We start from the raw sequence: 12,618 nt of genomic DNA on the forward strand, positions 1-12,618 counted from the left end.
TGAGTGTTCAGATTATAGGCACACACCGCCACACCTGACTACATTCATTTTTATACTTACAGAATTACAAAATATTTAGTGAATATATGAAAATATTTATATATAATATGTTAATGTAATCTTTTTAAATATGTGGAATAACATATTGTGGTTCTGGAATAATTTATTCAACTTGCAAATCCTTTACAGTCTTGTTTTCCAAAAATGTTTAACACAGAAATATATTTACTCTAGAGTAAGTAGTAGAAAACCAAAGCTTTTAACATTTAATATTTGTGCTTGTTCACTCTATCAGCCAAGGCTGTGAAAGTCGTCTCTGTTTTGCATTGTTGATTTTAGGGTTGGGGTAAACTCTAGAACCTTACATATGAGACTACTATGACTCTACATCTTTAATTTAAAACAAGGCAAGACAAGTACACAATAAACCACTTCTTACATTATAAAAAAAAAATGGAACAGCTAACTGGATATAAGAAACATTACAACATTGATCTTACACTTACTTACCTTTTTGAACATCTCTATCAAGCACCTCATCAAATAATTTTTCTTGAACTGTTGGAGGCAAATCTTCAATATCTGCACAGAAAAATGAGGCTTAAAAGCAGTTCTTGTGTTTAATAATGTATACCACCTTTCTACTGAAGTTGTCAAATATCTGTATTTAATGTTGTATGAACACAATTATGCATATGTAGTTTCTGGGCTCATTATTTATTTAAAGGTAACAAAAATAAGGTGTAGACAAATAATTACTTACTTATAGATTTTTATTTGTTCTTTCTCTTCACAAACCTGCTATTTTCAAACTGAAGAATCTTCTCATAAAAGTTAGTGAACCATGGCACTCTGACACAGTTTGGTAACCTTCCTCAAACATTCCATGTTTATTCAGGTTACTCAATAGAGCACTCTAGTGTAATAGAAAGCATTACCCTTAAAAACCCTTTGGGTGGGGGCTGGGAGATGACTCAAGGGTTAAGAGAATGGTTGCTCTTGCAGAGGGCCTCAGGTTCAATTCACAGCACCTACATGATGGATGATAACCATCCTTAACTCCAGTTCCACAGAATCTGATGTCCTCTTCTGACCACTGAGGGTACCATGCACAACTTGGTACACATATACACATACAGAAAAATCATTCACACACATACATTAAAATTTTTAAATCTAAAAATATATAATTTATTTTTTAAAAATGACATCTTTTCTTTCTTCTTTTTTTCTTCTTTCTTTCTTTCTTTCTTTCTTTCCTTCCTTCTTTCTTTCTTTCAATGCATTTATGGTTTAGCAAGATGGCTCAGAAGGAAAGGTCACTTGACACTAAACCTGAGTTCAATCCTAGGACCCACATGATAGAAGGAGAGAACCAATTGTGATAAGTACTCCTCTGACTTCAACAACACACACACATAATAAATATATATAATAATAATTTTTTAAATTAACAGATTGAGATGAGCTTAATATACAGTATATTTCAATGAAATTTACAGATTCTAAAAGGCTTCATTAACCCTTCTCATGTATAAACACATCTGACTACAAAAAATAGAAAATAACAGGGTACCAGATAGACCTTTATTTAAAAAAGAAAAGTTCTTTGGTGTATTTATTTAATATTAATTCATAAAAGGCATCCACTAGATTTTTTCTTTTTCTTTCCTTTTTTTTTTTTTAAGATTTACTTATTTATTTCACATATATGTGTGCTCTATCTGCAGGTCACCTGCATGCCAGAAGAGGGCATCAGATTCCAGGATAGATGGTTGTGAGCCACCATGTGGTTGTTGGGAATTGAACTCAGGACCTCTGGAAGGGCAGACAATGCTCTTAACCATTGAGCCATTTCTCCAGCCCCCTCCAGATATTTTCAACTGTCAGAGAATCAAAAACATTAGCAAATGATTTACAAACACAGCAGAAATTAATGAATAAAAAACAATGACATGTTTGAAGATAGTATTTTTAATTCAAATAACTAACCCATTAAAAAATCTGTATTCTAATCCTGCCTAATTCTTAACAGTAGCTAATGGGTATGTAATTTTAAAACAGACATAAATGGAAAATTAAAAATAGGTGACTAACTGGACATGGTAGAGCATGCCTGTAATCCCAGCACTCTGGGAGGCAGAGGCAGGCAGATCTGAGTTCAAAGCCAGCCTAGTCTACAAGTCCAGGATAGCCAAGGCTACACAGAGAAACCCTGCTTCAAAAAAACCAGAGAGAGAGATGGGAGGGGAGGGGTGAGGGGAGAAGAGAAGAGGAGAGAGGAAGAGAGGAGGAGAAAGGAAGAGGGAGAGAAAGAAAAAAAAAGGGATATTCTGAAATAAAAGGGGAAAATGAATGAACAGTATGTATGTATGTATATATGTATGTATGTATGGATGGATATATGTATGTATGTATTATGTTTGTATATTTGTTTTTAATATGCCAGGTGTGGCAGCACATGCCTTTAATCCCAGCACTCAAAAAGAGAGATGTCTTTGACTTCAAGGCCTAGCCAGAACTACACAATGAGATCTTGTCTCAAAGCAAAACAACACCTAAGGAGTGGCTTCACACCTATAATCCCAGCACGTAAGTGGATGAAGCCAGAGGTCACTGCACATTCTAGTCTAGCCTCAACTACAAAATGAGAGCTTGTCTTCAAATAAATACAACTAAGGCCAAACAAAAACGAAACAAAAGCCAGCTACTGTTTTCTAATCATCAAAGCATTTGTTCACAGGTAGTTCTTGTATGAGTCACTTCAAGAATATACAGAACAGTCAGATCATAAGACCCTAACCCATGGTGGTAGAGAGACGGCTCCGCAGTTAAAAGCCTGGTTGCTCTCGCAGAGGACCCAGGCTTGATTCTTAGCACCCACATGGCAGCTGACTATTGTCGCTAACTCCAGTTGCAGGGATCTGACACCCTCTTTTGGTGTCCATGGATGACAGGCACACAAATGGGACACAGATGTACATGTAGTCAAAACACCCATAGATATAAGATATAAAAATGTTAAAAATCCCACCTTATTTCTTACAAAAACATTATTTTCCCCACATTAAAAAAAAAAGTAAGCTTAAGAAAATAGAGATTGCTTTTCATAATAAATTTTGGGGTTACCTGCTGGTAATGTAAATGTTACAAGGTCAGTCAGAAAATAGCAAGCAAAATCCCCCTTTCTCTGGTGAAGAGAAGCAGCTATTTCTCTCCGGATTTGTTCTGTCAGTTCAGGACACACCATTGCTGGAATACACTTTGCTGCTTGTTGAGACACCTTAAATACACAAAGAAACTTCCCTCTGTATCTTATTTATCATAAATGGAAACAAAATACAATAGCATTTAAAAGAAATTAGCTAAATTTCTCCCAAACTCTTTTTTGTTTGTTTGTTTTTATCTTATACTAGGTACTATTTCCTTGCCAGTGGACATTTACATCATGATAACTGTTCAAAAAAAGAGGCATTAAATGCAGAATGTCAACTAAAGGTAGATTCCACCTAGCATTCCAGCTGTATTTAATGTGTGGAACAGGGAATGATTTTTGCACACTGTAATCATATCACTAGAAAGTCTGAGGTTGGAAAATCAAGATTAAAAGGCCAGTCTGGGCTAATCTCAAGTCCAAAAACCCCAAACAAGCAAGCAAACAAACAAACAAACAAAAAACCTCTCATCTCCATGGAAGCTCTTTAAGTTACAGGAAGGATATCTGTTAGTAAGTAAAAGTGGACACTTGGGTGAACCAGTCAGCTCTGTTTTCTGGTGTTAGCAATCTGGTGGGAACAAGCAGGTTATCACCTTACTAAAAGCCACCTTCCTACCATAAACGGGACCTGGAGCAGTATGCTTTATTAGTCATCTACTGAAAGCACACTTTGCTAACAGCGTCACATATGGGCCTTGACTATATTTCAAGAGACACTTAAACATTCCCTTCACCATCACCTCAAACCCCGACACCTGCTTCCTATCTCCCTCCTTCACCCTTCTGACCCTAACCATCCCCTCAGGCCAGCTGTGCTTAACACTGGAGTCCATGAATTAGCAAAGATCCATGGAGTTTACTACACAAGAATCCTTCATTTTCCTTAGCTAATGGCAGAAGATATAAGGCAATTTTTTTTTGTAATGAACATGATAGCACATCATCTCTAATTCTAGCACTCAAGAGATCAAGGGGGGATTATAACAGCTACTCATGCAAACACACATCTTCTTATAAGTCGTAAACTTGGTTAACTATTCTGATAGCTGTATTTCAATAACTTGATTTCCATTGTCATCTCTTCACTAAAAAAAAAAAAAAATCAGGAGTTCATAAGTCCTACCTATCTACCACAAAACTCATTAAAAAGTTTTTCCCAGATACATATCCTACAATCAACATTCTCTTCTCACTCCAAAAGAACTTGGTTCTGCTCTTTTTCTATAAACATGCCCTCTTAGGTCAGATTCACGCCCCACCTTTCTACCCTCCCTGATAGCCCCTTTAAAACAATTCTTGGGAGCATCTACTCCACTGAGATGAAATCCTAATACAAATTTGTTCTTGACTTCAACTAACACTTCCCCCCCTGTCTCCAAGCTGCTCTACATGACCCAGAGAATATGACAAAAATGAAAGTAATAAGTTTCCTAAATTGACTCATAAAGTTGGGCATTGTTGCATAATGCCGTTAATCTCAACACTAAGGAAGCAGAGGAAGATTTTCATATGTTCAAGGCCAGCCAGAGACCCTTTTTGTTTTTTTTAAAGACTTAAAACATGCCATAGCTTCCACTTTGGTAACATTTCTGAATCTTCTCTTCAATCATCTGCTTTAGGTGACACCAACTGTCATGGACAGTACTGTAAATGAACCCACATAACAGGAACTAAAGCATCTAGCCAATAGCCCCCTGCGGATAAGCCTGGAGGCAGATTCTCAAGTGCTAGTCAAGCTTTCTGACTACAGCCCTAGCCGACAGCTAAAAAATTTTTACCCTGGCCCATAGCCATCTTCTATATTTGGTCTCATGCTACTATCAGTAACTATACCAATCACAATGGCATCCTCTGCAGTGCAACAATTCTATTGGGCATTCCAACACCAATACAGCCACAGTTAGGACACCACAAAGAGACTTTATTCTAACCCATGTTTCAAAACTCTAATCATTCTACTCACACAGATCCTTTTTAATAATGCACATCTAATTCTTAGCCGCCTGCCCACTGTTTTCATCACAGCATTCAATCAACTTTCCTTCCCTGAGTCTACCCAACCTCTTCCTCTGATACCATTGGAATCTTGCTAAAGTAAACATAATGGCTAGTCAATAAAATTACAGTTTCATCTATCTTGCATATTTTTAATCCCCATGCAGTATCGCAGATACTGATAAGCTTGAATAATCACCTTATATCCTTATATAAAGTATGCCCAGAAATAATGCACAATTATCTGACTTTCTGTACTTTTATTATATTTCTCTTATGAAAAACAAAGTCTCTTATCCAAATAATAAAAGTTATACCCTCAGAGATGATCCTTTATACCTTCATAAATAGTCTACTTAACTCAATTCTCCCCCAAGCTTACTTCACATGCTAATTTCCTCCAGAAATTTGATGACATGGGGTCAGGGTACAGTTCTATTGGTATACTGCCTGCCTTGCATGCACAAGGTAGATCCCCGGCATGACAAACCAGGTGTGGCTGTGAACATCTGTAACCCAGTACTCAGGAGGTAAAGGAAGGCTAAAAGTTCAAGGTTAGCCTCAGTTTCATAGCAAGTTGAAACCTAACCTGGGACGCATGAGATCCTGTAACAGGCAGGAGGAGCAGTAGGAGAGGAAAACTTGCTGAAATGTGATTTGCTCTATTCAGGAAGGAAAAATTTCTCCCAAGCTCTTTCCTTAGTACTCAAATGGTCATTAGCTCACACTATATAGAATAACCCAATTCATTCTCCATTTGTCTAGAAACTCAATAAAAGAGTTGGCATCCTTACAATTCTATCCTCCTCAGCCACAGAATTTGACACATAGCATAAGTACTGAATAAATATTTCTTAGTTGAATGAACAAATAAAAGGTAAGTCCTTGTATAGTCTAATCAAACCTAATGATTCAAATATTGTGGAGAAAAGCCCTACTTCAAAAGGCTATATTGCTGAGGGCAGTGGTATACAGCAACAACTTCATCAACTCAGGAGACCGTATGCATATGCATTTCAAGGCAAGATGTTGTATGTATGGAGGATCACTTGACCCTGGAAGATCAAGGCCAGCCTAGGCAACACAGTAATACCTCATCACAAAAGGGGGAGAGAGGGCGCCTGCTAAGACAGGCCTATAATCTAAGCACTTGGGAGATAGAACAGAAGAATTAGAAGTTCAAGGATATAAGGAGTGCTCTTTAAAATACAACTGAAGGAGCTAGAGCGAGAGATGGCTCTTTAGTTAAGAACACTGGCTGCTCTTGCAGAAGACATGGGTTCCTGGTACCCATGTTGACATCTTGCAACCAACTATAACTCCAGTTCCAAGGGAATCTGACACCATCTTTGGGCCTCCAAAATCACTGCATTCATTTTGTAGACACATATACATACATACATACATACATACATACATACAGGCAAAAGACTCATATACAAAAAATAAACATTTAAAAATAATTTGGGGAAACACTGTCACATTCAAAATAAAAATTAGATAGTCAGGTGCAGTGGTGCACACCTATAATCCTATCACTCAGGGAAGCAGAGACAGGTGGATCGCTGTGAGTTTGAAGCCAGCATGGTCTACAAAGTGAGTCCAGGACAGCCAAGGATATACAGAGAAACCCTTTCTTAAAATAAATAAGCTAACAAATAATAAAAATTAGGGCTGGGGATACTGCTCAGTGACAAAAACACTTGCCTAGTATATCCAAGGCCCTATATTCAACCCACAGCATGGCAGTAAAATATTAAAAATTTAAAAATTAAAGAACTTATTTCTTCAATATAAAAGAACATTAAAGCTAGTGACATTTCAGTGGTAACACATTTACATAACACATACAATCCCTAAATTCAATAATCAAAATGTCATACTTACCTCTGTAAGCAATATTGCTAACATGTCCTGCCTCTGAAAGCGTATGGCCAGATGTACCAGAGTGTAACCAACATCAAAAGCAGAAGGACGGTTCAGCAAGCGGACTTCATCTGCAGTGAGCTGGCGTGCAATGTCTCCTCCTGATGACTTGTATGCTTCTATGGCTGCTAAATCACCTTCCACAACCCCTAAAACAAGCACCAACACAGAAAAGCACTTACATCCATTTTTCTTCAAAAAGTATATATATATATAGATGAAGTGACCATACTACAGTCATTAAAACATTTCTTTGTACTTCCTGGATCCTGAGACATTGTTTACACGTCCTAAAGAAAATAAGGAAAATTAGTATTTCCTTATCATTTCAAAATTTCCAGAGCTAGAACTGCCTATTTTGGCACTTACCTCTCCATCATGTCTATGCTCCATGAGGTGGCAGGCTTTAAAAGAACTACCTGAATACAGTAAGTGGATTAAAAATGAGTAAGGACAACCTAGTTCAAGGAACTAGACTTCACAGAAGAAATGAGCCTTTATTGTCTTGCATTGATCCTGACAGCAAAACCCAAAGAGATATTCATGTGCTTCTAGTTTGTATTTAGCTTTTTCTGCCTTTACCTTGCATTTTAAAAGAGTTGTTCACTTTATGTGTATTAGTGCTCTGTTTTCATGCACACCAGACAAGGGAATCAGATTCTATTACAGATGGTTATGAGCCACCATCTGGGTGCTAGGAACTGTGCTCTTAACTACTGAGCCATCTCTCCAGCCCCTTTACTCTGCATTTTAAAGCAGAATTTTTAAAGACCCACTGACTGAGCTTTCTACTGTGCTTGTAGCTCTAAAATAAGTTTCATTTTAAGTAAAAATTGATTGCATTTTGAATTCAGAATCTCCCACAGTCAAAACTTCCTTATACATGTTACAAATTGCTCATGAATAGCTGGTTATCTTGGTTCACAACTGGAATTTCAACACTCCACTTGGGAGTTAAAAACAGGAGAGCAATGTGTTGATGACAAGCTTGGGCTACACATTGAATTTTGGGCTAGCCTATGTTAGAGAGGCAATGTTTTTAAGGAAGAAGAAGTAAGTGGTGTACACCTTTAATCTCATCACTTGGAAAGCAGAGGCAGACAGATCTCTATAAGGCCAGCCTGGTCTATACAGTGAGAGAAAAGGGGCAAGGGAAGGTGTTAAACACATACTACACATAAAACTTACACTACACGATTTTAAATATGCTAAAATAAAACAAATAGGAGCAGGAACATAAAATTAATATGATTTTTTCAAAGCCAAAAACCTATTTCCATTAAACCATTTTATTAACCTTAGCACAAATTAATGTTAAGTAAAGACAGTACTTACTGAACAAAATAGATGATACACAACTTGCGTGGGGATGAGAGTATACATTAGCTTTCAATAAATAAAACAAATTAATGTTTTTTAAACCAACCGTTTTTTAAGTGTTTTCTAAGTTAGATCAGGAAAAAATATCTGTCTTCTGGGTAAAATGTTAAGATTGACTAAAAATATTTTTAGTGTGCTTGACAAAGGCGTTTTAATTGCCATTTTGAATTAGGAGTTAAGATAAAGATACTCTTTATACCTGATATAACACAAAAGTCTCTTCTTTATTAAAGAAACCGATCTTAAAATTGATCATTTAATTCTCACACTCACTGAATGTTTGTGGCGTCATGCGTACTCTGCTAAGCAATATGAGAAGCACAAAAGACAGTAAATATGGTGTCTATCTTCCAAAATATCCTTTTAAATTACATCTGCGAAGCATGAAGGTCAGTGCTAAAAGTTTTCAAATTTGAATAGTCACGGGTCTTTTTCTGCAACTCCAAATCCTCTACCATGTACATACAATTTTTTCAGGTGAGGGCTCATGAGAAAGCATACATGTTGTGGGTGCTATAGTACCAGTTTTAAGTTTCTCAAGTAGGAGGATCCTGTGAACCTAAGAGCTTACTTAACAAGAGCCTAAGTAACAACAATGCAACTTTTCAACTCAAACTATAAATAAAAGCCCAGAATATTAGGGTTGAGAGTGAAGCCTGCTCTATATTAGACCTTTCAAAACTAGCATGCATGAAGAGGTTCAATCCCAAAAACCACAAAATCAAAACCAACCATATTTTTCATGTTAGTAAGAATGTCACCAAGCAGCAGTGGTGCATGCCTTTAGTCCCAGGACTGGGAAGGCAGAGACAGATGGATCTCTGTGAGTTTAAGGCCAGCCTGGTTACAGAGCCAGTTCCAAGACAGCCAGGATTACACAGAGAAACTCTGTCTGGAAAAACAAAAACAGAGCCAGTAGTGGTGGTACACACCTTTAATCCCAGCACCTGGGAGGCAGAGACAGGCGGACTGCTGTGAGTTCGAGGCCAGCCTGACTACAAAGTGAGTCCAGGACAGCCAAGGCTACACAGAGAAACCGTGTCTCGAAAAAACAAAAACAAAAGCAAAACCAAAAAACAGAATGTCTTTTTACAGAAATCTTAGTTTGTATTTTGGGTCAATTGCCAACCCTAATCCACTTTAAGCATAAAGGCTTCAAAACATCCTTGTAAAGAACTTAGAAGTCATTAGGACCAAACTGTAATAGAGTTAGCACGGGTCAATATAACATCTTCCCCAAGCACAAACCTCAAGAACTGACATAAGTAGTGCTACTTGAATTAAAACCATCATAAAGAGTTTTCTATTTCTAATTATGCTCAAGTATACAAAAAGTCTAAAAGTAATTTAATACAAATTATACTATTTAAAATTGGGTATATTTACCCCACCTGCTCTTGTTTCTGTAGGTATTTTATTTTGATTGACAGGGCCTCTCAATGCAGCCCTCAATCTTAAGGCAATTCCCTGTCAGACTCCCAAGCAAGGGTACTACAGGCATGTTGCCACCACACCTACTCTACACTGTTTCTTTACAAAGACAACTGTTCTCTCCTTCAGTCCTATCAGAGCCAGAACTAGGGGTGGAGTGTAATTCAGTGATAGAGCACTTATCTAACAATCAAAAGGCACTGGGTTTGATTCCCAACATGGGAAGAGAAAAACAACACTGCACACAAATTGGTATGTTTTATAGATTGTAGCTTAAAACCTAAAACTATTATGTATTTATAAAATACATATTACACATAAAATGTTCCAAGTTCTGAAAGTAGCCCAAGAGCTTGATCAATTTACCTGAATAGACAAAGGGGAAGATTTATGCACATGTGTACAGAGATAAAGAAACTGCTATCTGTTCAAATTTTTTTTCCCCAAAGCACAAATATGAGGTAATCTAAAGCTAAATGCCAAGTGACTTCTTTGTTTGGTTTAGAAGATCCTCTAAATCACTGCCTTTATTCTTTACCTAAATCACTGTATAGCTGATGTCTTAGAAGTTCTTACGAATTTATTTCCTCACTCATGTTTCTGAAGGACCTCTGAAATTCACACTAGCAATTGAGGTGGGGAAATCAAACCAACTGGCACACTGAATTATGCTAACTACACCTGGGACTACAACTGGCATTACTGCCCACCTATCTTCAAAGTATGCTTTCAAAATACATAAACGGAATTCCAAATGCTGAGCTCCATGTTATATGTCTCATACCTCAGAAAGCTGAGTCACAATACAGAACCAGTTAGAATTTTCATTCGATTTGAACATCAAAAATACTAAATTCTCCCCTCCCACTCAGGCTTTGTTACACTCAAGCAGGACTAATGCTGTTGTTCCCCAAGACACAGACTATAAATAGATTTAGGAGGCAGAGGAGTAAGACTGCAACCTTCAAACAGGTACAAAATACCTCTTTTTAAAACACTGTCTAGGCCGAGCATTGGTGGTATATATCCCAGCATTTGGGAGGCAGAGGCAGGCAGATCTCTATGAGGTAGAAGTCTGCCTGGTCTACAAAGTGAGTTCCAGGACAGCCAAGGCTACACAGAGAAACCCTGTATCATAAATAAATAAATAAATAAATAAATAAATAAATAAATAAATAAATAAATGTGCTGCTTAGCGCTTTGGGAATATGTATTCTCATTGTGTTCCCTAACCATAAGAGCTCAGAGCTTAAATAACTGGTAAATTTTCAGCTATAAGGATTAGTAAATTTATTACAAATTCATGACAGTATCATGAAACTATCCAACTTTTGATAAAGTTTACTATATATTGCTCATGACTACTGATCAATTTTAATGTTTCTTCACATGAGTTTTTACCATAGGTTTGATGTTTAAAAGAACCTGGCTTGTGTCATATAAATCTAAGTTTAGTCATCACATTTTTCTCCTTAGGAAGGGGGAGGGTATCACAATCACAAAGATGTTACTGAGCTCTTTACATTTTTAGCAACTTATAACATCAGAAATAAAAGTAAGAAAAAACAGAGCGTTGGAAGGCAGGAAAGGGCAGCAAATAAATATAAAGTGTTAAAACCTGACTTTATAGAAAAAAGGCTGGGGGAAGGCTGGGAGTGGGGGACTTGTGTATGTTCTATCCTGACCTCTTCAAATAAAAAGACAACTGGAAGCACTCTGAGACTAACTTCAAACCAATCAGCAACCTAAAACTGACCCATAGTATCAGCACACACTCAAAATTAGCTAATTACTAGCAATCAGAGGTAAAGAAAATGTTAATGTACTTCTTAAATTATGTAGTCTTTAAGTAAATGAAAGTATATAACATATTACTAGCTACCAAATAAAATCTTTAAGAGACAGCCACAACAGCAGGAATTGCTCACAACACATTGTCCTATAAAGTAAGCCAGAATGGAGTCTAACATATTTTAAAGCCACTATCAGACTCACTAGGGATTTCACAGCTACTATGGAACTCCAATGGTTAGCATCTGGAGCTGGCTCATTAGATGCTTAGATAATAGACTTGTTTTTCCCCCATATATGGCACAGTTTTCAAAGTTTTGCCTTATTTTCCTTTATGACATAAAATCATAATGGTAACTAACTTTGAAAAAAATGCCAAATGGTAAAAAAAAAAGCCAGAACTTACCTGAGCCCACATGGGCCAGCTCAACACTACCCTGGAGTTCTATGGTAGCTGTGTAACATCACAGCATGGTTTATGCTGTGGGGTGAGGGTGGACCTGGAGACAGCAGGCACAATTTCAGGAACCCTTAAAGAGAAAAGTTAGTTTTAAGTGGTAGTGTTCAGAATGTCCTACCGGATGGTCAGTAGAAAGATGCAGATGTAGCTGACTGTATTGTCTAGGCAGTTAAACCTAAGGCTTAAATTATTTAATTGATTTTGCTTATTAACAAACTCTCCCACCCAATAACCATTTTAAAAAACATCCTTAGGTATAATTTAATCATAAACCTTGGCTCAAATATTTACAAGAAAGTCTTTTAAAACTCAAATAAGAGTTGTGTGCGTGCGTGCGTGCGTGCGTGCGTGTGTGTGTACACGTGCCTACAGAAGTAAGAAGAAAATGACCTGAGTGTCCAACAATAGTTCATTTTTG

At 37.1% G+C, this 12,618-nt stretch overlaps 1 protein-coding gene across 2 annotated transcripts in view; it reads right to left on the reverse strand.

The window, feature by feature from the left end:
* The window catches only part of ZRANB1 (zinc finger RANBP2-type containing 1), a 63,762-nt gene that overhangs the window by 13,511 nt on the left and 37,633 nt on the right, over positions 1-12,618 (reverse strand). For both annotated transcript variants that reach the window (XM_084772688.1, XM_084772687.1), the window contains 3 exons: positions 7,100-7,287; positions 3,130-3,283; positions 511-582 (listed from right to left, as the gene is read on the reverse strand). In XM_084772688.1, coding sequence (XP_084628814.1) covers positions 511-582; positions 3,130-3,283; positions 7,100-7,287 — 414 coding nt within the window. The remainder of the gene's footprint in view (positions 1-510; positions 583-3,129; positions 3,284-7,099; positions 7,288-12,618) is intronic.

This window comes from Acomys minous, assembly GCF_964271855.1.
Source record: "Acomys minous genome assembly, chromosome: 2".
Lineage (NCBI taxonomy): Eukaryota > Metazoa > Chordata > Mammalia > Rodentia > Muridae > Acomys > Acomys minous.